Raw genomic sequence first — 24225 nt, forward strand, 5'->3', positions numbered from 1 at the left:
CTTCCTGGCCTCTGAAATTAAAACAGTTCTAAACGAAATCAGTCAGGTTAGTTTGTAACACCTGAAATTGAATTATCAAGAAAGATTAATTTTTATTTATGTGCATTTGAGTGTGTATGTGTATGTGAGACAAAGTGTACTTCATATATGCTGGTGTCTAATAAGAAGAGGGTGTCGTGGCCCCTGTACCTGGAGTTACAGTTGGTTTTGCACCATCTGACATGGGTGATGGAACCGAACTTGGATCATCTGCAGAAGCAGTAAGCACTCAATTGCTGAGTCTCACCTCCATTCCCTGTAATTGGAGTTAAAGTTTATAAAATACCAAATTTTTATTTTCTTTTTTTAACTGATTTTATTGAGCTATACACTTTTCTCTGCTCTCCTCTATAGTACAGAATCAAAATACCAGCATAGTACAGAATCAAAATAAACTCAGTAAATTGACACTATATAAATTCAAGATTCAGTATAAGGCTAAAGGAATGAAAACAGTATATTCTGAAAACTGAATATTCACTGAAACAATGAACAAAATTAAATAGATCATACATTCTCCCTTAAAGTTAGCAAAGACAGATTGTACAAGGAATGCCATAAGCACACCATAAAAGACACAGAAAATAATCAAGGAGAAAATATGTGGGCTTTATTGGATTTGATAAGTTTTTGGATACAATTTTAAATAGTATACGCTGTTCAAGAAAAGGATGATAAATAGGTCTTCATTAAATTTTGACCTTTAGACACATTTGAAAACTCACAGAACTTTACAGCCCAGAGGGTGAAGGAAGTGGATATAGATGACTCAGCACTGGCTCATGAATTAGACTGCCGATGCTTCACTAATGTAAGACATTCACAATTGGGAAAATTAGGCTGACAAAGGGAAGGAGTATATGTGAATCTTAGTTTTCCTAGAAAGTTAAAATATTTTATTAATGTCTAAAATTTTAAAGTAAATACAGTTTCATACTTCAAATAAAAGCTGGCAGTATTTACCCGAGTTCTCTAAGTCTCAGCTCTTTTGGAACACAGCTAATTTCAAGGGAGGAAATAATTTCCACTCCATGAGTAGCACGATGGGCAGAGGGTTTTAAGAACATTCTCATTTGGGAATGAGCTTAAAGCCCACCCACAGCACACCTCATCACGGGAGTCCATTCACCACACCTCATGACTCGCTTAGACAGGAGCACAGGCTTGATGATGGGGATAGCTGTTCTGGGGCACTTTCTTTCCATTTTTCTGTAAGATAACTGAGAGAGGAGAGTGAAAAAAAAGTGAGAAGGTGAGAAACAGCACAAGAGAGTGCTCACAAAATCCAATAAAACGAGAGAAAATGAAATACAGTACAGTGCAGCACATCTGGTTGCCGTAGCAGTCACTTGGCTCACTCTTTTCTTTTTTCTTTTCCCTCCCTCCCTCCCTCCCTCCCTCCCTCCCTCCCTCCCTTTCTTTCTTTCCTTCCTTTCTTCCTTATTTCCTTCCTTCCTTCCTTATTTCGTTCCTTCCTTCCTTTCTTTCCTTCCTTATTTCCTTCTTTATTTCCTTCCTTCCTTCCTTCCTTCCTTCCTTCCTTTCTTTCTTTTTCTTCCTTTCCTTCCTTTCCTTCCTTCCTTCCTTCTTCCTTCCTTCCTTCCTTTCTAATCTATCTTCCTTCCTTTCTTCCTTCCTTCTTTTATTTTTTTTTGAAGACAGGGTTTTTTTCCTGGTTGCTCCGGAACTCATTTTGTAGATCAGGCTAGCCTCCAACTCACAAATGCCAATATTAAAGGAGTATGCCAGCACACCTAGTCTGATTCACTTATTTCTACCAGAAATTTCCCTCTCTGCTTTGCTGCCAATTAATTTACTTTTCTCATGACTCTTATTTTAATTTTTTACTTTGTTTATGTTTATGGGTACATATACATGTAAATTTTAAGAAAAAAAAAACCTTTACAGATTTAAGACCCAAATGATCTCAGATGAAGAGAATGAAGATAAGAAAAACACTGGAGGAATCACACTCTAAACATTCCAAGACAATGTCCTGTCTTCTGGTTTGGAAACTAAGCCAGGAAATCCAGGCAGAACTAAAAGAACATTAGCACAAAGTCGAGAATTTGTGAAAAGCATTCTGTGTCAATGTGGTTGTGGCCCAGACATTCCTTGAGAGTCTCCATTTTTGGCAGGGCTTTTGAGCAGGTGCCTTCTTCAAAGCTTTCAGAGTTCTTGCACTAGATGAATGTCTGTCTCATTGTTCTTCTGCTACTTCCATAGTATCTTTTAGCATTTGTCACTAACAAAGGTAAAATTTGTTTCTTTTTTGTTATAACAATTTCTTTACTAAGAAGTAAGATACTTAAAGAACCTAATCATATATAAAGACATATGTTAAATATTTGCATTTAGAAATTATATATATATATAGAAATTAAGTATTTGTATTCAGAAGCATTTTAAAGTATGATTATTTATGCATTTATTCAGATGATGCAAAAGAATAACTTGTACCGCTTTCTTCACTAGGAAATGTGACAAAGTCATTTTGACCTGTTTTCATGTGTGTAAATATTAAAGACATCCCATGGATTGACATATGGAGAGCACCTTGAGATCTGTGCACAGATGATACCTGTTTGTTACAAAGGAAGTAGTGATTTTGGGGGGGGGGGGCTTGAAAATAGATCTGGTAACATAAATTGTGAAAGAATCCTTCGGCAGATATAAATATTTTTACTGAGATAAGTGAATGAAATGTTTGATATTTCTTGGAACCTGGCAATGATATGACATTTCACAGAGATTAAAAAATAAATTAGATTATTAGCGAGTTATGGTGAAAACCCACCATTAATTTCATGTATATTTTTTGTGGAGAGTTATGTAGTACCTGTCATGTCAAAGAATGTTTTCTTTTAGGGATGATAAAGCTAAATAGCAAATTTTAATATGATGAAAGTGGTCTGAGGAGTCTTCCACTCACAAACATGGATGTTTAGGGAGCTATGTTGAATCTTAGAGCTGCTTCCAATGAATGAATATTATTTTATTTACTTTATTGACTTTTTAACTTCTTTTTTTTACAGTCTAGAATAACTTTATTCTGACTGCAGATTCTGCCATGTTAGTCACTACAGTTTCGCCATTGACTATATAAATAAGCTAATCACTGAATATACCTTATTATAGTACACTAATGTATATAAAATTTTAAAAATTACATGGCAAAGATTTTGGCATGCCTGAGTGGCAAGTGGCTGTCTTTTCTCATGATCATATCAAAGTAACAAAGTAACAAAACAATAGGAAGGAGACAATGGTAGCAGCATGGTTGCCCACTGTGCACTTTGCATAGCCTCACAGTGTAGAAGGAGCACAAGAGAGCTTTCTGCAGTCTCTTTCATAAGAACACGAACTCTATTCATGACATCTCCATCATTAGACATAATTGCTTCCAGAGGCCCAACCTCATCACACTGAGAATTAAGATTTCAACAACTGAGTCTGGGTTTATGCAAGCTTTAGTCCATAACAGCAACAATGTAAAATAAACCAAAATAATACTAATAATTATACAACTAACACTCTTCACATGTTCTTTTTTTTTTTTTTTTTTTTTTCGAGACAGGGTTTCCCTGTAGTTTCTAGAGCCTGTCCCGGAACTAGCTCTTGTAGACCAGGCTGGCCTCGAACTCAGAGATCCGCCTGCCTCTGCCTCCCGAGTGCTGGGATTAAAGGCGTGTGCCACCACCGCCCGGCTTCACATGTTCTTTATATGAATTGAATATAATAATTAGCATAACTGTGGACTTGTGCCTGCCCTTGCGGTCTGACTAGTAGGCTGCTTACTGTAGCTGGACTGAGCTTTAGCATTAAGCACTCCTTTCTCCTTCTGAGTGACAGCTTAGTCTGCAGAACTTGATTGTGTTGCTCCACTTGGCAACTCTTTGTAGAAATATTTGATCTTCTGGTGACCACCTCACTTCTGCTTTCCAGAGTCTTTGAATATATTGAACCTGGTACTGGTACACTTTGTGTCCCTAAAATAAACCCAGGATGCCACAAGGAAAAAAGACCATTGGTAGAGCATAGTGCTAAGGTATAAAAGATCTTAAACTTATCACTTTGCAAAACACACACACAAGCTTGCACGACAGAGACACAGACACACACGCAATGGGATAGAGTTGAAATCAATATAAAAGCCCATGTAGGTTATAAACAGTCATAAAGTAAAGCATATAAGCAGTAATGATTAAAAATTCACAGTTTACATATTCTGTGTTTCTGATTTGGTTGCCACTTTAATGTAGTATGCAGCTATTACAGCATGTTAACCTTAAGGCTGATCAGTGATTATCATCTCCTACAGTGCAAAAAACAGGGTCTCAATCAGGTTTTCCAGACCTCTTGAAAATCTTATGTTCCTTAATGGTTCATTTAATTAAATATTTCATAAAACAGCATTTACTAATTGTAATCTGCCAGTGGAAAGATGAATGATGCATTCTACATTTAATGGACTTTAGTAACTAAAGAGGGTATTTCAATTTTAATAGGACACTGAAGAATGAATAGATAGTAAAGAGGCTGTTTTCTTATATCAGATAGGACTACTCCAGTCAAGGCTGAAATCCCAGACATGCAATGAAGTTTTTGTTATGTTTTTATAAAATACTTATGGATTGTACATAAACTCTTAAATAATGTGTGCAACTATGCAAAAGAACTGTCTGTCATCCTCAGTCTGAGACCTGTGAAGTAAACAATTTTGAAGGAGAGATAAGACTCTGACTCTTGAAGAAATAATTACAAAATGATGGGATGATTATGGCTTAAAATGTTGAAGGAACCAGCTAATTTGACCTGGCTGCTTAGTACTTATACCTAAACGTGAATGGCTCCTGTGGCAAGAACTCAGATGGAAATCTGAGTAAGATCAGAAAATGTAGACACAGAAATGTTCCAGACTGAGGAAGTGAACTGGATTTTGTAAGACCAAGTGATGCAGAGTTGAGCATTTTAACTGCAGAGTTAGCTGTGCACTTGAGAGGACACGCCCAGGGAGAACCTATAGAAAGGATGTGCCAGCATTGACATTTGAACCTACAGAAAGGACATCCCAGCATTGACCAAGTCTAGCTCACAAGAGAGGTCTCCTCTAACATCTTTTGCCTCAGTCTCCTTTATTGGCAAGACTCATTTGCTTTATTCTTGGCCTGTAGGTGTCCCACTGCCAGTCCTTTGATGAGTCTGACATAGCTAATATACTTGTGCTTTAAGAGCGACTTTATCAAATTTATATTAATTTTACTAGTTTTAAACCCACCTTAAACATTGTTTGCTGTTTCAGTCTTTTTTCTATATGATTAGAAAGTTGAATCTCAGCCAGAAAACTGGTTATTACATAACATTTTAACCACATACTGATAATATCTGTGCTCTAATTGTTTTTCTATCAATACATGTTATTTGTGCCAGTCAACTAATTCAGTGGTCATCACTGGTATTATGGGCTGTGACAGAGAAACAAAATTTACAGAGAAGAAAACTTTCTGTACACCATGGTGATTACAGAGAGAAATGCCATGTATATCATATGTCATGGTACAATGGATACCACATCAACATACAGAACACTTGCTAGTCATGTCATAATGAACAAATAAGTTAATCTTTCCTGACAAATTTCTTTATTTCTAAAATGAAGATAAAATCAGCATCTATACTTCATTGAATTGGTATAAGTATTAAATGATTTAATAGACAAAGACTGATGGAACAATGCCTTGAGTTTGGTAAGAGTTTATCAGTCATAGCATATACTCAGTATAGAAAGAAAATGCATGCAACAATGCTTTCCAAATTTGTTGTCCTACATCCATCCCTAAGAAGAGATGAGAATAAAAATCCTGTCGCATTCAAAATGGCTCTAATTTGCTTGGTCCAAGCAAATAAATTTCTATTAACAAACATATAAAATGATTTTGCATTTTATAGATGCAAATCCACAAACTTGTCTTTATTAACTTCTGTCTTCAAATTTTTATTAGTCACCTATTTCCTTTAATAAAATACTACCCAGAACTCCAGTGAGGTTCTAAGCTATAGCTGGCCTCCATTGTGGAATGTCCACTTCTAGGTGAGCCTTGAGTTAACATGTGGAACCCCAAACTTCATGGACTAGGGTGGGGGAAAGCCATTGCTCTAAGCAAGCCTCTTCATTTTGCACAAGATGTTCAAACTTAAGCTCCCTCTCATCACCCCAACCTTAGTAGAGGAACACCGGACTGGAGGTAAAAACATTTGAATCAGAGACCCTGCTTTGTCATTGTCCATTCGACTTTGATTATTCATTCATAATTAGACTTTTGATTTGCATAAAGTCTGCTGTCTATTCTTATTATAACATTATTTAATTTCAATACCATCATAGGTCTACAGGCATTTCTGCTTCATTGATGTAGAATGACAGTCTACTCTGAAGTTCTTGAGAGAGCTATCAAAGGAGAAAAACCTTACAATTCCAATCTACATACTCAGAGCAGTGTATACACACTTTACGGTCTGTGGCACGGCATCAAGTTCAGGTGGCTGTGTTGCCAGGTTTCCAACAACTATGCAGTGTGTCTGCATTTGACATGAACACTGTTATCCAAGGAAACCTGCCAAATGTTGACTCATAGCATTCCTGCAACAGCCTTTCTTATCATCAGTCTTACATAACTACAACTTAACAAGCACAAAGTAATAAAACAACACATTGTATATTGAAGTTGACTCAGTAGTAGGACTGTGAAGGCACCCCGCCCCCCAGTATAGAATACATATTCACCTACTGAAAAAGGGATCTAGTATAGATACAATTTTGTAAAATAGCTTAATAACCAGTTTTATGAGTTGCTTTTTTGAGATCTTCCTTTATTTTGCATTTAATGTTAATATTCCTAGTCAGTTTTACCAACTGACTTTTTATACTCTACCATAAAACAAGTTGTATACAAGTATTGTCATAAGCAAAAATTTAGCTATATTAATGTTTGTTATTTAAGTATTTGGTGGGACAGCTTCAAGATGATATTCTGAAACACTACTTTGAGAAACAACATTGTAAAGGTTCTTTTTGGAGGAGAGGTCTTTGTATTTTTCCCTTTGAAATTCTCCACAATAAATGTCCATATAATCTAATTGTTAAAACATTTATTTTTCTATTTCTGCTACTGTTTTAACTACAATAAACACACAGAGAATAAAACGTGTTGACTTAGGAGAATAAACTAAATAAGCAGAATAGCAACTACAGGTGTCTTGAGCTTCCCTTGACCTACTTACTCTTGGCCACAAGAGTGGGAGATTAACAATATTACACTTTGGTTTAATTAAATATTTTGTTATTTACTACAGTGTAATACACATTAAAATTTCTACATATTTTAGTAGAATACATTTTCTGGATATTTAATCAGTGTATTAAGTCTATTTTGTTTCTTGAATGTCAGAAAAATACTATTCATGTTCATAATAATGATATAATAAACAGGAAGATTGCAGTTTATGTTCTCAGACAGCTGTCTTCATTACCTTAGAAGCATAGGGTAACTAAAGAAGAGACTTGTGTCATAGAATTTTATAGGAATTGTCTGAGCTGTTACAAATGCCTGTTATTTGTTACCTTAGCAAAAGTTGTTTATTGATGAGAACTTGTAAAGAGTTATCCGAAATATTAATATATTAAACATGGTTCAGCCCACAATTTTCCCCATATCCTTTTGGCAGAAAACAAAACAATTTGGGAGTGATTGTAATTTAATTTACACTGAACCGTGCCTCTCTATTTAGTAAGACATTGCCAGGTTGCAGCCAGAGCCTTCAGTCAACCATCCCAGGTACAAGCTTCCAGCAAGGCAGAATTATTGCAAGCAAGCTTTCTCCTCATTCTGCATTTGTCCTGCCTCTTACTCTATTCCTCTCATGATTCATGTCTACCCATCACTGAACCTGCTTCTCAGGCAAAATAAGTCTTTCTGAGTATTTCCTAAACAAGTGCTTATCATTACAAAGCAGGGCTGAGACCATGTCACAGCCTGGTGCAGTAACTTCCCACTAGTTGTTCCAGAACACAAGACTAATTCCTTATCTGGAAACTATTCTTTGCAGTTTGCTTACCCTAATTTTCACCCTATATAGACAGTTACCTTTCTAACAGTATAATTAAATAGGATTGCTTACTATTTCCCAAACAAGCTATGCATTTTTGGACCCATATTGCCTTCCCTCCGTTTTCTCATTCTGGAGTTCCTTCTCCACTGTTCTCTTTCCCTATTAGTCATATATTGAAATGTAGGAAACATCTAGGCTTAAGCGCTTTCAAAAATTTGTCAAAATTTAATCTTTTTAAAAACTATTTACCTTGATTACTATGAAGACATGTCTTACTGCAAATTATTAATTTACATTACATAAAATATTTTAAAGTAAATGTATGCATTGTTAAATAAATAAAAAGCATCATCAATATATGGAAGAGGGTTAAGATTTATATGCATTTTTGATAAAATTTATCTTTACAACTCCATTAATTTAGCTAAAACTTTTGAATCAAGTTCATGTATACAAAGACAGCATAGTGAATAACATATAAGCATTGTAAGCTACCTTATGTGTGGATGTTAGCTATTAAGACATATCTGTGTGTCGGGTGGTGGTCACACACACCTTTAATCCCAGCACTTGGGCAGCAGAGGCAGGTGGATCTCTTTGAGTTTAGGGCCATTTTGGTCTACAAGAGCTACTTCCAGGACAGGCTCCAAAGCAAGACAGGAACCCTGTCTAGAAAAACAAAGAAACAAACAAACAAAAAAGACATAGCTATGCATGCTACAATAGCAATAACCACTGAGGTCAGGTATTTAGTAAGAGATTAGGGAGTAGGAGTGAATCTTTTAAGAAAGTAGAAATGGAATATATTGTTACAGAGAGAAAGGCTGAAACTAAACTAGGATTAAATAGGGAGGAGTGGAAGAAAATGATAAAGGAGCAATAATGGGTAGGGACAACTAACTAAAGGTCACTTGAATAACCATGTAGAAAACTACTGTGGAGGCTTTCTAAAATGTATGCAAATATGAAAGAAATCTAATTGGAATCACCAAATAATAGAGAGACAGTGTCCCAGCCAGATGTCTTACACCACCAGGTGAAATTTCCAGTGTCAGGAATAGGTAATATCTTGTTGAGTCATGGGACAAAGGGGACCATGAAAACTCCAAAACATCACTGGTTATTACCAAAGTTATTTATTGTGTGCTCACCACAGACTAATAGGTAAGGCCCAATTGTTGAAGACAACACACATTATTATAGTGATGTATTTGCTAAAATCTAGGATTCTGAGCAGCTTATTATCCTAACCCTAACCCTAATTCTAACCCTTGCCCTAACCATGGATAGTTTATTGTATCTATAATTTTCTTAAATGCTTCTTTCACTAGCAAAATGGATGTAAAATTTCTCTCAGGTCTTCTTACAGTTTGACACCATTTTTCTTCAGTAAAAAATACCTCATTATCTGGAAGTGCCATAGGTTATTCGTTTACCTGCTGAGAGATGTTTTTATTGCTTCACAACTGAGAAAATAACAAAGCCACTTTAAATCTCTGTTTGCAGTATTTGTGTGAGCATGCTTTCAAATCCTTTGGGTAAATATTAAGGATTGCTGAGTTAAAGAAAAGTTTGCTTCATTTTATAAGATAAACAACAAAACTGCCTTCCAAATGGAAGTGCCATTTTGGATTCCCACAGGCAATAATTGAGAATTCTTATTGCTCCATACCCTGTCCAGTGTTTGGTGTGGTCTGTTTTAGATTTTAGGTATTGCAAAAGTCATGAGAGGGATGTGGTATTCCATTGTTTTCTTTTCCTTTCCCTGGTGACATGCGATGCTGAACATCTCTTCCTATACGTTGTCATCTGCTATCTTCCGTAGTGAGGTGTGTGCTCAGGACTCAAGTTTCTTACCTTTTTGAATGGTTTTTCTTTATCTTACTGTTGTTTTAAGACTTCTATTTAAAAATTTAAAAATATACTTTATTTGCTGATTCTTGTGAAACTTTTCCCTAGTCTGCAGTATATCTTCACATTCTCATGACACTTCATTTTTTGCAACACAAAATTACAAAGTTGAGTGAGTTTTCACTTTCAACTATTTCTTTCATACTCTTAAAGGATCATATTTTTAAATTATTGCATCTTAAAATATCAGCATGGAAATGGTCATCTAGGTTTCCCCTATTCATAGTCTAGAAGGACTTTAGTGTTTTCTATCACATTATGGTTCACTTGATTTTATAAAAGGTATATTTGTGTCTCCCTTCTTTTGATGTAAGAATGTCACCCCAAACCACTTGTTGGAATGTGATGTTGTGTTTATTACCTTTGCTTTACTACCACAGATCAGCTCACTATTTTCAAATAGGTCTACTTAAAAAGTGTTGAGTGTCCCATTGACCTTCTTGTTACTCTTTCATCTGTGCCACAGAATTATGATGATTATTTTTCTAGTGTGTCTCCAGATGAGGCAGTGTCTGCTCTTGAACTTTGTTCTTCAATATTGTTTGCTATGAAGAGTCCTTCTTCTCAACATAAACATTAGAATCAGGTTTTTTTTAATTCTCAAAAGGATTCATTGGCATTTTAACTTAGATTATATTGGCTTTGTAAAGTAGTTTGAACTTTGAGCAGTCTTTCCATTATGAACATGAGATGTCTTTCTCTTCACTATTCTTTTCATATCTTCTGAGTTTTAAAAACAATTTTCTAGATATAAATTTTCTTTTTAAGATATAGGCCATAATATCTCATTTGAGGGATGTTACAATAAAATGATGAATATATTTATGTCATATTTGACTGGTTTTTGCTAGTACAGTCATTTGTCACATAGGGTGTTGGTGTTAGAATAGTTCAGATACCAAAAGTCATAGATATTCATGTCTCTCACATAAAATGAGAAAATTTCTCCCAGCCCTAGTTTTTTAGTTTTTAATGGACTTTATATAAACAAAAACTTATTTTGTATATGTTAACGCAATCATGAAATTTTTCATTAATCTGTTGATATGATCAATTACATTAATTGGTATTTGAATGCTAAATCATCTTTGCTTGGTTAGGATAAATATTACTTGAATAGGCATATATTTTTGTACATGATAGGATTTAGTATGTCAGCGTTTTTTGAGAAGTATGCATCTAGATTCATGAGACATTCTAGTCTATAGTTTTCTTGTAGTGTCTTTGTCTAATTTTTGTATCATGGTAATGATGTGGGATGTCCTTCTATGTATGTGTTGCTTATATTGGTTAATGAATAAAGCTGTTTTGGTCAACAGCTTAGCAGAGTAAAGTCAGGTGGGGAATCGGAGCAAAGACAGAGAGATAGAGTAGGACGAATCACGGAGATGCCTTGTAGCTACTGCAGGAGAAAGACACTAGAACCTTACCGGTAAGCCACAGCCTCATGGCAATTCAGAGATTAACAGAAATGCATTAATTTAAGATGTAAGATCTAGCTAGAAATATGCCTGTACCTTTGGCAAAACAGTGTTGTAATTAATAAAGATTTTGTGTAATTATTCAGATCTGGGCAGCCAGAAAATGAAAGCAGTCTCCATTTGCATGGTAATGCTAATCGTTTGATGAGCTAGAAAAGATTCCACTCCTTCTTTCACGTAGGAGACATGGCTGGCCACTAATGGAATTTTTTCCTTTAAGATTTGGAAGAATAGTCAGTAAAACTTGAGCATAGTATATTATAGAATATTATTTAATTATATAATATTTAGATTAACTAAAGTTTATTCAAATCTCTCTTTTGTATATGTGTTGCAAAATTATTTTATCCAAATTACTTGTTTATCTCATTTAAACTGTTAATATGTAGACATAGAATTGTTCATGACAGTTTTAATGCCAATTGGCTCTAAGGAATGTAGCCTTTTCAATCTGTTATTAATAATTTGCATATTCTTTTTATTTCTTAATATGGCTAGCGGTTTGTTGATTGAGCTTTTGTTTTAGAGAGAAGGGTATCTACTTGTCACCAAATGATTTGTTGAAATATTATATTGTATTATATTGCCTTTGCTTCTTTAGTTGATTTTATTCTTTTGGTTCTCTAAAATTTGTTTCCTTAGATACTTTGGGTTTAATTTACTTTATGGTCAGTTTTCTCATTCTAAATCTGAGGTTGATTATAATGCACATTATATTTTTATTTATTCCATGATTATTTTTAGCATTCTCCTCCCCCTATTAGCTTAGTTTTCCTTCTGTGGATAAATATGTACAAGCCTACATGACCTTTCATTTGGCATTTACATTATGGGATGCATCATCAGAACAACCTATTTCCTTAGCTTTACTTTTAACTCACTATCTTTAATATGTACCTATCTGTTTGACAACTGTTCTTCTGTTTGACATTATCCCAAGTTGGTTTTGGTCATAGTGTTTAATTACAGCAATTAAAACTGTAGCAAAGATACCTGTAAGACATTATTCAATAACAGATGACAAATAAAATCTGTACTCACTCAAATACATACTTGACCTCTTCAATCCAAATCGGTGTGTGTGTGTATAATATATATACATATATATATATATATGTATATATATATATATATATATATATATATATAGTCGACAGTTGACTTTTACTTGTAGGACTTAGAAAAGGTTTCTTAAGAAACCTTTGGATTGAACATGTTCTTCAGATCGAACAATTTGACTTTTTCTACAACTATTCATTTTAGAATGCTGTATCTCTTATCTACCAGATATGTTCCCTTCTTTTGATTTGTTTTTATTCAGCCATCTATTGCTATGTCACTTTCACTCCAGAGGGAGCTGATTGTAATAATTGTTTTCTAGGTTTTGCATCCCTCTGCCCCTAGGCTACTTGTGTTATGGCACTTGGTTGAGTGCTCAGTCCTAGACAAGCCTCAATGGGGTTCCTAAGTACAACTGGTCTGTAGGTGCTCATGGCACTTGTCTATTGCTATGATAAATTCCATGACTAAAAGCAACTTGGGGCAGAAAAAATTGTTTCAGTTTACAGTTTTAGTTTATCAAGAAAAGGAAATTAGGGCAGGAACTCAAGATAGGAACTTGAAAACAGGAACTGAAGCAGAGACCATAGAGAAATGCTTCTTTCTGGCTTTCTGCCTGTGACTTGTTCAGTTTGCTTTTCTATAAATGCAAAGATCTCCTGCCCACGGATGGAACCACCCAGATTGAGCTAGGCCGTTCCACATCAAACATTAATCGTTAAAATGCCCTAGATACAAGTCCTGTAGACAATATAAAGGAGACATTTCTCAATTCTCTATTTAGGTTTCACGTCTCAGCTAACTCTATTTTGTGTCATGTTAGCAATGACAAAACCAACTAGGGCAATACCATTTTTCATATCTTTATAATTACAAAGTTGGAAATTATTGGTGGCTATCAGATTCATGTCTGTTTCTACCACCACACAATAATACATTGAAAGGAGAAAACATAATTTTTATTATAGTTGTATTTCTATTACTAAATGGCGCATGGTAGGTGCACAACAAGTATTTGATTAGGGACAAGTGACTTTTCCTTTAAATTATCAACTAGGTGCCAATTCAAAATATAGTCTGCTAAGCTAAAAATTTTGTACCAACTGGAACAGGATTCTGCAAACAACATTCAACTTTACAAATTTCACACAGGGAACAGAAGCTCAACATTTTATAGGTTCCTTCCCATAAGACTTTTGATGGACTAAGATTTTTCCATGGTTAGGTTGTGATGATGGTAATCAGAAATTAAGAATATTTGTATAGAAAACAAATTTCCAAAAACTAGAAACAAGCTTAATATTGAGTCTTCCATTTCTTTGTAAATACATTGTATCCCGAAGACCAGTCTTAGAAAGCGAACACAAGGAAGCAGCAAACAGGCCCTTAAGTACTGACTAGAAGCAACGAAGGCAACAGATGCATACAAATGTGTTCAGAGTGCATGTGGCCATGAGGAATCGGTGGAATCACTACTGCAATTCTCTCCTAGAAAGAAGAAACAAAAGAACTAGTCTGCGCTAGAAAATACAATTGGCTAACAAAGCATCTGGCCTGCTGACAACCTTTCTCTTCACTCCCTTTGGTTTTGGTCAGTTAACTGATGTCTAACAGTAGCTTTTACTACTTAACAAAGACACATACCAATCATTGCTGAGACTCAGAGATATACTCTGTGATCCATTATTTTCAAATAATTCATTCTGAGTCATGACATAGAAGAATATGGTTGTCTTCACACATGGCTACAAAATCTTTGAAATAGAGTTCAATTCCTTCCTCCTGAATGTAGAATAGAATTAATGATTCCATTTGAGCCAATGAAATAAGGTGGAAAAAGACAGTGTGTAATTTCTAAAACTGAATCAGAAAGGGTAAAAACATCTTTCTTTTGGATGTTGAACACTAAAGGAAAGCCAGACACCATGTTAAGCACTCAAGAAGGCCTGAAGAAAGGCTCCTGTGGTAAAACCCTGAGAGCTCCTATTATAAATAAACTAGCGAGGCACCTTGAGAATAAATACTCAAGTTTTAATCAAAACCTGATGATTACAGGTAAGGCCAACATCTTAACTGTCTCAAGGCAGATGTAGATCCAGAAGGCTCTCCCAAATTCTAACCTTCAGAAATCACAAAACTTTTATTATTTATACTACCTATACTAAAATTTATTATGAAGTGATAGATCATGAACCAGCTGCTTCCTGTTGCTTGTCCCCATACAGAAAAATTGGAAGAGGCCAATTTCAAGAATGAAGTGTTCTCTGGTCTAATCTGTTTATGTCTACAACTGAAGATTCAGTCTTTAGGTCAAATCCAATATTTATGAGCAAAAAAATTTATTTCTCTGCAATAAATTATGTCACTCAAACATATCAAATTCTAGTCCCTGGAAATTTATGGTAAAGGAGTCCTTGAAAATATAATTAAATCAAAGATTTGACATGGAGAAATTATACTGGACAAATCAGAGGAACTCTGCTATGTTCTTATAATACATGTCCTTATAAAACAGAAACCTGAGACACCAAAGACAGACACAAATATAAGGCAGGAATACGAGGGATGCTGGTAGCCAGCAGTAGATAGAAGAGCCAGAGTATGGATCCTCCCTTAGAACCTTCAGCCAATACTTTGATTTTAAATTTCTTATTTCTAGGAATGTGACAGCATGCATTTCTATTTTTTTGAACCAACATGCTTCTGGTAATTTGCTAGAGCAGCCACAGGAAGTGGGCCCATTCCCCCATGAAGTGGGAGGCACTTCTAAGTATTAGCTGAAAAAATGATCTAATCAGCTTTAGCTTCCACATAGAAAGTCAGAAGTACTATTTATTGATTCTTCCAAAAATGAAGAACAAATACAATACATAAGCAAAGTAGACTGGAAGAATTTAAGTAAAAAGATTAGGGCCAATGAGATGTCTTAGTATGTGAAGGTACTTCTGTGTAGGCCTACAGACATGAGTTCAGTCTCTGGGTCTCACGGGTGATAGGAAAGAACTCCCAAGAGTGCTCCTCTATCTTCCAGATGCATGCTGTTCTGAGCACACAAATGTACTCTCTTACATGCACACATTGAACAAATATATTACCCAGAAAAGCAGTAGAAAATGCTAAAGTTGTTCTTAACATTCTTTAAGAAACTAACATAAAAGGAGCCCAGATAAATACAATATTTATTAGAGAAGCAAAAATCGGAAGAATGTTGAGCTCCTTAGATTTTCAGGGGAAAATAAAGACTAAAACATAAATTGGAAATTAGAGCCTCATTAAATAATCATATGTAATATTTTGTAGAAAAGCGCACATAAAGCAAAGTAATTAAAGAATAAATATACTTTAAAAATTATATAGAGGGTATATTCTATGATCAGTGTTTGTAAATAAAGGTATACCAGGCCTGACCATGCTGTTGTTCGGAAGAATATCAATAACAGTGACACTTTGGACCAAAAAAATATCAGTTAAATGTTTGAGTGGGGTTTAATATGCCATTGTAGTAAAAACATGGAAGACAGTAGTACTGAGACAATTTGAACTATGCGGGCATTGCTCAAGGAATTTCAGTGAACACCAGCTGCACTAAAGACCATTCTTGTGATATTTTGGCAAAGACTGTAGATGCTTTCTGCCCTTGTCAAAAAAATCCACCGGAGGCTAAACTGAAGAATTTTGAATTAATAGCATTGGCAGAGGAGATTTCAAGATGGCGTAGCACCGACACTGCCAAGTGATCACTCACGCATATCTACAGCAAAGAGAATAAAACACTGCAAAGAGAAATACAAAATGCACAGTTTGAGAAGGAAAAAGGATCCAAGAAATTTAGTATTGGGGCTCAAGCAGATGAGAAGCTTAAAGGCCTGATGCTGAAAGGAATAAAGAGAGTGGTAACCTCCAGGCAAGACCCCTCCCAGCTAATCCTGCAAACACTTGAAAGGAAAGGTCTGAAGGATTTCCGTGGCTGAACAATAATGGAAGGTTTATGCAAATATAATTCGAGGAGGAGCCAGGTTCCAACGCCAGCAAGTAGGAGAAATTCTGGCTTTACAGTCAGATTCCAACCCCAGCAAACAGTAGTTCTTCTGGCTTTAGAGTCAAGAAAAATACAGGAAAGGGGTTGTGGAATCTGCCTCCGTGGTTTAGAAAAGCCATTCAGGTGAGGCATGTGGCAAGGGCGTCCTTGCACAGAGGTCCAGGGAAGTCATTGCATAAAGCCGTGGAGGTGAAGCTTGGGTTGTGATGAGATGCCAAAATGCTGGAGCATCTATGGCCTGGGGTACGTGTCATGAGGAGAAGCAACACAGTCTGTGGAACCAGCCCAGGAAATGCTGGAGCAGCTATGGCCTGGGGTACGTGTCATGAGGAGAAGCAACACAGTCTGTGGAACCAGCCCAGGAAAGATAAGGGTGTTTTCAGTCAGCAGAGCTGGAAGTTGGAGATAGGAAGAGCTATCTGTTCAGCCCTTTGACATTGGGCAGAGAGATACAGAATTTGGAGTTTGCCCCGTGGGTTTCAGACCTTCTTTGGTCCAGTGGTTCATTAATATGTTCCTGTTCCTCCCTTGTGCTCTGGTTATGTATATTTTGTGCTGCTATATGTTGGAAGTATGTGATCAGTATTTTGATTTTTGCCTTTACAGGGTTTTACAATTAAGAAATTGCCTTAAGTCTCAAAGAGACTCAGGACTTTGAATGTTAAAAGTCCTGAGGCTCATAGACGATGGAGACTTTTGAAGTTGGATTGGATGCACTTAACATTATGAGGTGGCTGCAAGCCTATGGGGACTGGGGAGTGGAATATGGTGGTTTAAATGAGACCAGCCCATGGGCTTATTTTTGAATATTTAGTTCCCAGTTGGTGGAATAATTTTGGAAAAATTAGAAGCTGTGGCTTTGTTGGAAAGGTGAGGGAGGGCTTTGAGGTTTCAAGTACCATGCCAGGCCTAGTCTCTTCCTGCTGCCTGCGGATGAGGATGTAAGGCTCCCAGTCACTACTCCAGTGCCCTGTCTGTCTGCTTCCTGCCATAACAGTCATAGACTAAATCTCTGAAACTGTACCAAGCCCCTCACTTAAATACTGTCTTTTAAATCAGCTGCATTGATCCTGGTGTCTCGTCACAACAACAAAGAGTAATTAAGACAAGAGGGTTAAACAAGTAATAGAAATAAAACTGAAAGGTACAACCTAATGAAATCAAAGACCTTTTCTAAGAATAAATTCAAACGATAGCTCACAATGTTTTGGCACTTCTGTTATGGGTTTTCCAAATTTAAAATAAACTTGGAATAATGTTGAAATGAACCAAAATGCCTACAAGAATCTATTATGTTGGTACTTGCTAAATCACGAGAAAGGAACTGTTTTCTTTTGCTATGGATTCATACTCAGAACTGCTATTTGTTGTTTATTTAAAAACGCGGTGGGATAGAGAAAGATGTCACAGGACAGAGCTCACCTGGAAGGATTTTTTTAATGGGGGAAAGTGAATGGGAAAAGGGGGAAGGGGAGAGGGGAGACCAACCTCTGTGGATACGAGATAAGGGAAGAGACGGAGGTGGGGGTGGACAGAGAGAGAGAGAAGAGAGATTTGGGCAAGGTCCATCCCCCCATTTTTTTCCAGACAGGATTAAGGTCTACCTTTGAAAAGGGAACATAATGAGCCAGGCAGTGGTGGCCCACCTTTAAACCCAGAACTTGGGAGGCAGAGGCAGGCGGATCTCTGTGAGTTCGAGGCCTGGTCTACAAGAGCTAGTTCCAGGACAGCAAAGGATACACAAGAAAAAAAAAGAAACCAAAAAAATCAAAACAAAACAAAACAAAACAACAACAAAAGAAACATAACGAATGTACACAGGAGGTACTCTTAGTGGCTACAGCTGAGGATGTGACCTGCAGGACCCCAAGGGCAGGCCAGTACAGATGCCTGAATACTAAAACTCTTGATGGCCTTGAATAACAGCTTTAGAAGGCAGCTCTGACGTCTTATATGCCCATGTTAAAAGTATAGTGCCATCATAGTTCTGTATAGTGCCATCATAGTTCTGTATAGTGCCATCATAGTTCTGTATAGTGCCATCATAGTTCTGTATAGTGCCATCACAGTTCTTGGTCAAACTTGTGGCTAGCAAGTCAGTCAGTACAGCACCCTCTTTTGCAGACATACAAAGCTGAACTGTATTAGTTTTCAGAGCATTGGCCTAACCAAAAAGGTTTTAAAATACTGTTACGAAATTTGCTAGAATGTTTCAAGAATTTAACTGGGTGACATATTTCATATGAGATTTTGTATGTGTAACCAAAGAAAACTGTATATTTAATTTGATGTTATTCTTGTGATTAAATAAAAGGTGATAGAAAAATGACTTAGACAAATAATTTCTTACTTTGTTTATCTATAATTCGAGGATAGTTTTAGGAATTACATGTCTTGCAACTGTCATGTTTAGAGCATGAACTACATACTGCATGGCTGGCACAGACACATCTTCAAAGCATGCTTTTCTAACGGTGAGACATTTCCATGCTCGAAGAAGGCAGTGACCCATGCACCAAATACCACAGGAAACAAGGTCACTATTCCCTAATTAGCTTCAATTCAGAGTGTGCAGAAAACTTTGAACAAAGGCTATCAGTAAGTGTGGAATCTTTAAACAATTATGTGTTCAGGCACAACTTTTTATGGGTAAAACAGTAAAACATATTTTGAAGCCAGCAAAGCTCTCATCTTTTGTGTGAGCCATAAGAACAATCTACACTTTCCTGAGTGGCAGACGAACATCGCAAGCCCTTTACTAATCTCACCCTTGCTCTGTTTACTGTTCCCACAATATCAACCCAACTAAAACCGTCTGGAGTCTTGGAGAAGTACAAGAGCCTGGTATTGCTAGTTTGTTGGACAGAGCTAGTTCAACTTGTTCTTAAAAGTTTCTGAATCTTATTTGAGGTGATCCTGTACATGTTTTCTTATTTTTCATGTAAAGAACACTATTCTTGATGCCTTGTTAGTAGAATCAGGCAAATTTACCTTCCATAAAGCATTCATATTAATACCAGATATTAAAATGTCATTTTGCAACTATTCTAGGGACATCCTCAGTGTTAACCATATTGTTTTATATTATTTATTACAGGACAAAATGACAGGAAATGGTAACAATTGCCCAAATAAAGAACCAAACTTTTTTAAAAAACATCCATGTGATGATGCAAAGGTAATGATAATTTGGAATTTATCATATGAGCTTGATTTTATACAAACTTGTTAGATAATAAATGCCATAATCTTTTATCTTAATGACAGGATTATTATTCATCTGTAATATTATACTGTGGTCTATTGTATGTTAATTTTACCAATATTCTGTCCATGATAGATTAAAAAGTAGATAATTTGTTCTTCTACTTTCCTGTTTTTTACCTTGAAAATACTAAAAACTCTGAATATTAAGGCACAAATGTCTCCCCTCCCAAAAAAAAATGTATGAACGTCTTGTTAAAGTGATTGCAATGCACACATTGACACACACAAACACACACACACCAAGTCACTAGTATTAGACAACTTGAAATTTTGTTTTAGTATTTGCGGAAGTTTATGCCCAAATCAACTCTAGTTGGTCAATTACAATGGGAAAAAACCTTTTAAGTTTGTAATTTTCCCCCAAAGAAAAAGAGATGCTTTTTAATATTCTTCCTACAAACATAGCTATTAACACCACAGTATCACAAAACCATCAATTCTTTTTTTTTTAAACTAATTTATCCGAAAAGCCTATGGCTTAGGCTACATGGCTTTTCTTTTTCTTTCTTTTTTGTATATTACTACCAGCCATTCTTCCAGAACTCTAAAATGGTAGCAAGACAACCCACACATACCTTTCCTCGCTCATGTCTCCAGCAGCCTTCTTCTTTGGTTATCCTGTTAAAAGTATATAGTCTTGCAATGTGCTCACCCACAAACGATAAAGACACATGTACGTAGTGGAGAAACGACTATTTAAAAGCCAGATAATCATTAAACCGAAGTGTAGGCACTTCATGTTCTGATTCCACAGAGCCAAGCAGTTTCATTCCTGTTACTTGGCAGTCACGTGATTAACCAGAATAGAAAGCTGGGGTGGAGGTGGGGTTTTACTAAGGGACAGGGCTCTAGCTTTATGTTAACTGACAAACTAAAATTCTTACACAGCCCTTTTGATTTCTTTTCTGATAGGAAGCTGCTTTTCTAAATCGTGCTGCTCGCAAGTTGAATCAGTTTCTTAAAATGAATATCAGTGAAGAATTCAATATCCACTTACTAACAGTTTCCCAAGGCACACAGACACTAGTGAACTGTACAAGCAAGGTAAGCGTGGATTGTTTACTGTGAGCCAAATATCCACCATCCCTGTTAGGATGATGTCATTTCCTTTCATAGGGAAGCTCTCTTGCCCTGGCTACAAAGTCAGAAAGCCCATTTGAATCTGCTTGAAAAGCCTAACCAGTCTGGGACATTGAACAATGAGCATGCTGGCTTGTGGGTGATGGATTCTTTCTTACATTTCCATTACTGTTGTTTTGATCAACACACACATGGGAGCATTGACAGTAGGTGAGTTTGCATACACTGGGCATTAGGAAGTCCTAGGTATTTCAACTTGAATTGTAAAATTTAAAGTACACAAATATGTGAGACAGAAGCAAGATAAATATGCAAAGAGCCTTGGACTAAGAATTTGAAAAAGAACCTCCTACACCAGTTTAGAATATTTTAATCTGCATAATCTCAGAGATAAAAGCAAGTTTTTTTGTTTTTTTTTTCTGCTAACTTTTCCCTTGTTATGTATTGTACACGACCATTCATGGTGAATGATGGGGAAATCTCACACACAATATTCAGCCAATGCTTACATTCCTTTTAGAAAATGATGGAATTTCTGTATATAACCTACACATATTCTCCTATATGTTCTAAATTGCATGCAGACTTCTTAAAATGCCGACAGGAAAGTAAATAATAAGTATTTAGAATATTTAGTTATGATTTGCATGCAGTTTGAAGAACAATGACAAGAAAGAGTGCACTCATGTTCAGTGCCGTCCCCTTACAGTCTTCAAGCATATTTAAATTGCAGTGTTTTCCAGGATGGAAAACCTATGGTTGTGTACTATACCAACACTAATACCATGAACTACCAATTGAATTTCTCCTATCCAAGTATAGCCAGTTAGTTAAGTGTACTTCCATCGGTACTTTAAGAATGTTCTGTTGTCCCCACTGAGAAAATTAATGAAAAGTTTCCCCCTATCTATCTTCAAAATCTGTCATCTACTCTTTGAGTTACTTAAAAGCTACATGCTGGTGTTACTTTAGCATAACTAGTAGAGATATGAAATTGTGACTAAATTAAAAAGAGATGAGTTCAAGATGTAGCCATTTCTACTGCGTCACCACTGGCTCTTCCCTCTTTGTGACTTAGTAGCCTCACTTCTGGACAGAGGTGAAATCATCAAGGTCGTAGGGTTATCAAGTAAAGAGAATAAAGTAAAATACGTGGAGTGCTGAGAGTGATATCTGCCCTAGAAAATATTCAATAGCTGGTTCTTCACTAAATGAGGAATCATTCATTATACCATGCCACACGGCTCAGAGGAAGTATGGCCACAGCCCTCCAGAATCTGCTGTATGCGGACCCCTCTTCTCTACACTGTACCAACAGCATTTAAAACTTCTTAATGAGGTGAGAAAACCGACTTGTGAGGCAGATGGCAGTCCTACTTCAGGAAGCACTACGATTTTGTAGCAGTCTCTCAGGTACCAGTTGAATCAGACAAATTTTTATTAATCTAATTATTTTTGGTGTTGAATCCTTTCACTAAAATTTTTTACATGTTCAATTAAATCATGTAAAAACTATCTTTTATGAATGTTTCGACTCTTGTGTACACTGACCCAGGGTGAAAGCGACAAATGAAATGCTGAGCACGAGTAGACTGGCCTTTCCTGTTCGTCAGAAATCGTAGCCATCATAGGTCATAGTTTTAAGATGTCAGGCAAGAGTTGTCATCCTAATATACGAAATGTTAGGGATACTCTAATATGATGAAAAATGAAAAGCAAATATTTTGAGAAACATTTTATTAAAGTAGTAAATTAAATTTTATGGATTTATTTCTTTAGGAAGAAAAGAATCCAAAGGAGCAGAAAAAGAATGACCCATGTTTCCTGAAGAGACTGCTGAGAGAGATAAAGACTTGCTGGAATAAAATCTTGAAAGGCAGCATATAAACATCAGACATGGAGATGGAGCTGCAACCTCCAAGAATCTACCAGTTTATACATTTGGAAGAGCTGGAGTTCCCCCCCCCCCCAGAAGTTGCTGAATGTCTCCTGGCCAAACGACCAGAACACCTGGGAAATCCACAGTAAGGTACTAGAAGACACAAACAATACAAGCAGTTGCTGCAGTCAGAATATACATATGGACAGAGATCAGCTGGGCTGATGTCGTAAAGCAATCATGTCATCTGCAATACTTTTTAAAGTTTCCCAAATATTTCTGAAGACATCCTATCTACAAAAATAAAGCCTACAAGGATTCAAAGTCCCCACTGTTTTCTCATCAGAATGATGTGATGGCCCACTGCGCATCAGAACCCATCTGAAGAGTGGAACTGTTGCCTTGTAAGCTGGAGATGCTGGAGGGCTCACAGTGATGAATACTGCTCATGGAAACAAGACAGTCACAGCATAAAACAGCAGCGGCAAAAAAAAAAAAGCTTAAGGCACTTAAGACAGATATCAAAAATTGTAGTTAAACATGAATGTATAACACATGCCTTCAGTAAAGAACATAGCACATCTTTTTTAAATAAAAGAACTTTTAAAGATAGAAATGCACTTATTCCAAAGATACTGAACCTTAGTATTCAGTCACTTTTGTCCTTTATGTATACCAAAGCTTATATACTGAGTTTTCAACTTGGGAAGTATATTTTCAAGATAATAATATATGTTAGACGTTTAATGAATGTATATATTTAATTTTGACATCTCTATATAAAATATTTTCATACAATACTACCAATTGCCTATTTTGAATAGTTTCTCCTTTTAAAATAAATAACCCATGTTAACACTGTCAGGCTCACTTAATCCCAAAGGAGTTTTTCACTGCTGCATTGCCACTTGATGCTACTTTCATTCAACACTTATCTTTTAACACACCAGTACTAAGAATAGCCTGAAACTAAGAATCTACAATTATGCTAACAGAAGAAATACCAATTTCTTGTTTTGTAATAGTGTCTCATTTGTACCTCAGGCTGACTTTGAATTTATGATGCTCCTGCCTCAGTTTCCCAAGTGCTAGGATTGCAGACATGAGCCAATATGCCCAGCTAGGAACACTACTTTTGTTACATAAATTTCTGTCTTTTACAGGACATCCGTGTATATCCTATGTATATACCTGTTTCCATCTTTTGATGGCCTGCAGTCTCTCTTCAGTTGTAGGGTGAGGAGCACCACACTGCAGAGGTCTCATCTCTGAAAGAGAGGGCAGTCTGCTTGTGCTGAACTCAGTTTGTTTTGCTCTGTCCAGCAACTGCAGCATGTAACCATGTGCTGGATGTTTGTATA

At 36.2% G+C, this 24225-nt stretch overlaps 1 protein-coding gene and 1 long non-coding RNA gene across 7 annotated transcripts in view; one reads left to right on the forward strand and one right to left on the reverse strand.

The window, feature by feature from the left end:
• LOC119826637 overlaps window positions 1-20674 on the reverse strand; it is a 72184-nt gene extending 51510 nt beyond the window's left edge. For all 5 annotated transcript variants that reach the window (XR_005287460.2, XR_005287458.2, XR_005287459.2 and 2 more), the window contains exon 1: window positions 20481-20674. This is a non-coding gene — a long non-coding RNA (uncharacterized LOC119826637). The remainder of the gene's footprint in view (window positions 1-20480) is intronic.
• Il7 (interleukin 7) overlaps window positions 1-23667 on the forward strand; it is a 41832-nt gene extending 18165 nt beyond the window's left edge. For both annotated transcript variants that reach the window (XM_038348060.1, XM_038348061.1), the window contains exons 3-5: window positions 19736-19816; window positions 20818-20949; window positions 22765-23667. In XM_038348060.1, the coding sequence (XP_038203988.1) occupies window positions 19736-19816; window positions 20818-20949; window positions 22765-22872 (321 nt within the window). In that variant the 3' untranslated portion in view covers window positions 22873-23667. The remainder of the gene's footprint in view (window positions 1-19735; window positions 19817-20817; window positions 20950-22764) is intronic.
• Window positions 23668-24225: the final 558 nt, after the last annotated feature.

Source organism: Arvicola amphibius, chromosome 11, assembly GCF_903992535.2.
Source record: "Arvicola amphibius chromosome 11, mArvAmp1.2, whole genome shotgun sequence".
In the NCBI taxonomy this organism is placed as follows: domain Eukaryota; kingdom Metazoa; phylum Chordata; class Mammalia; order Rodentia; family Cricetidae; genus Arvicola; species Arvicola amphibius.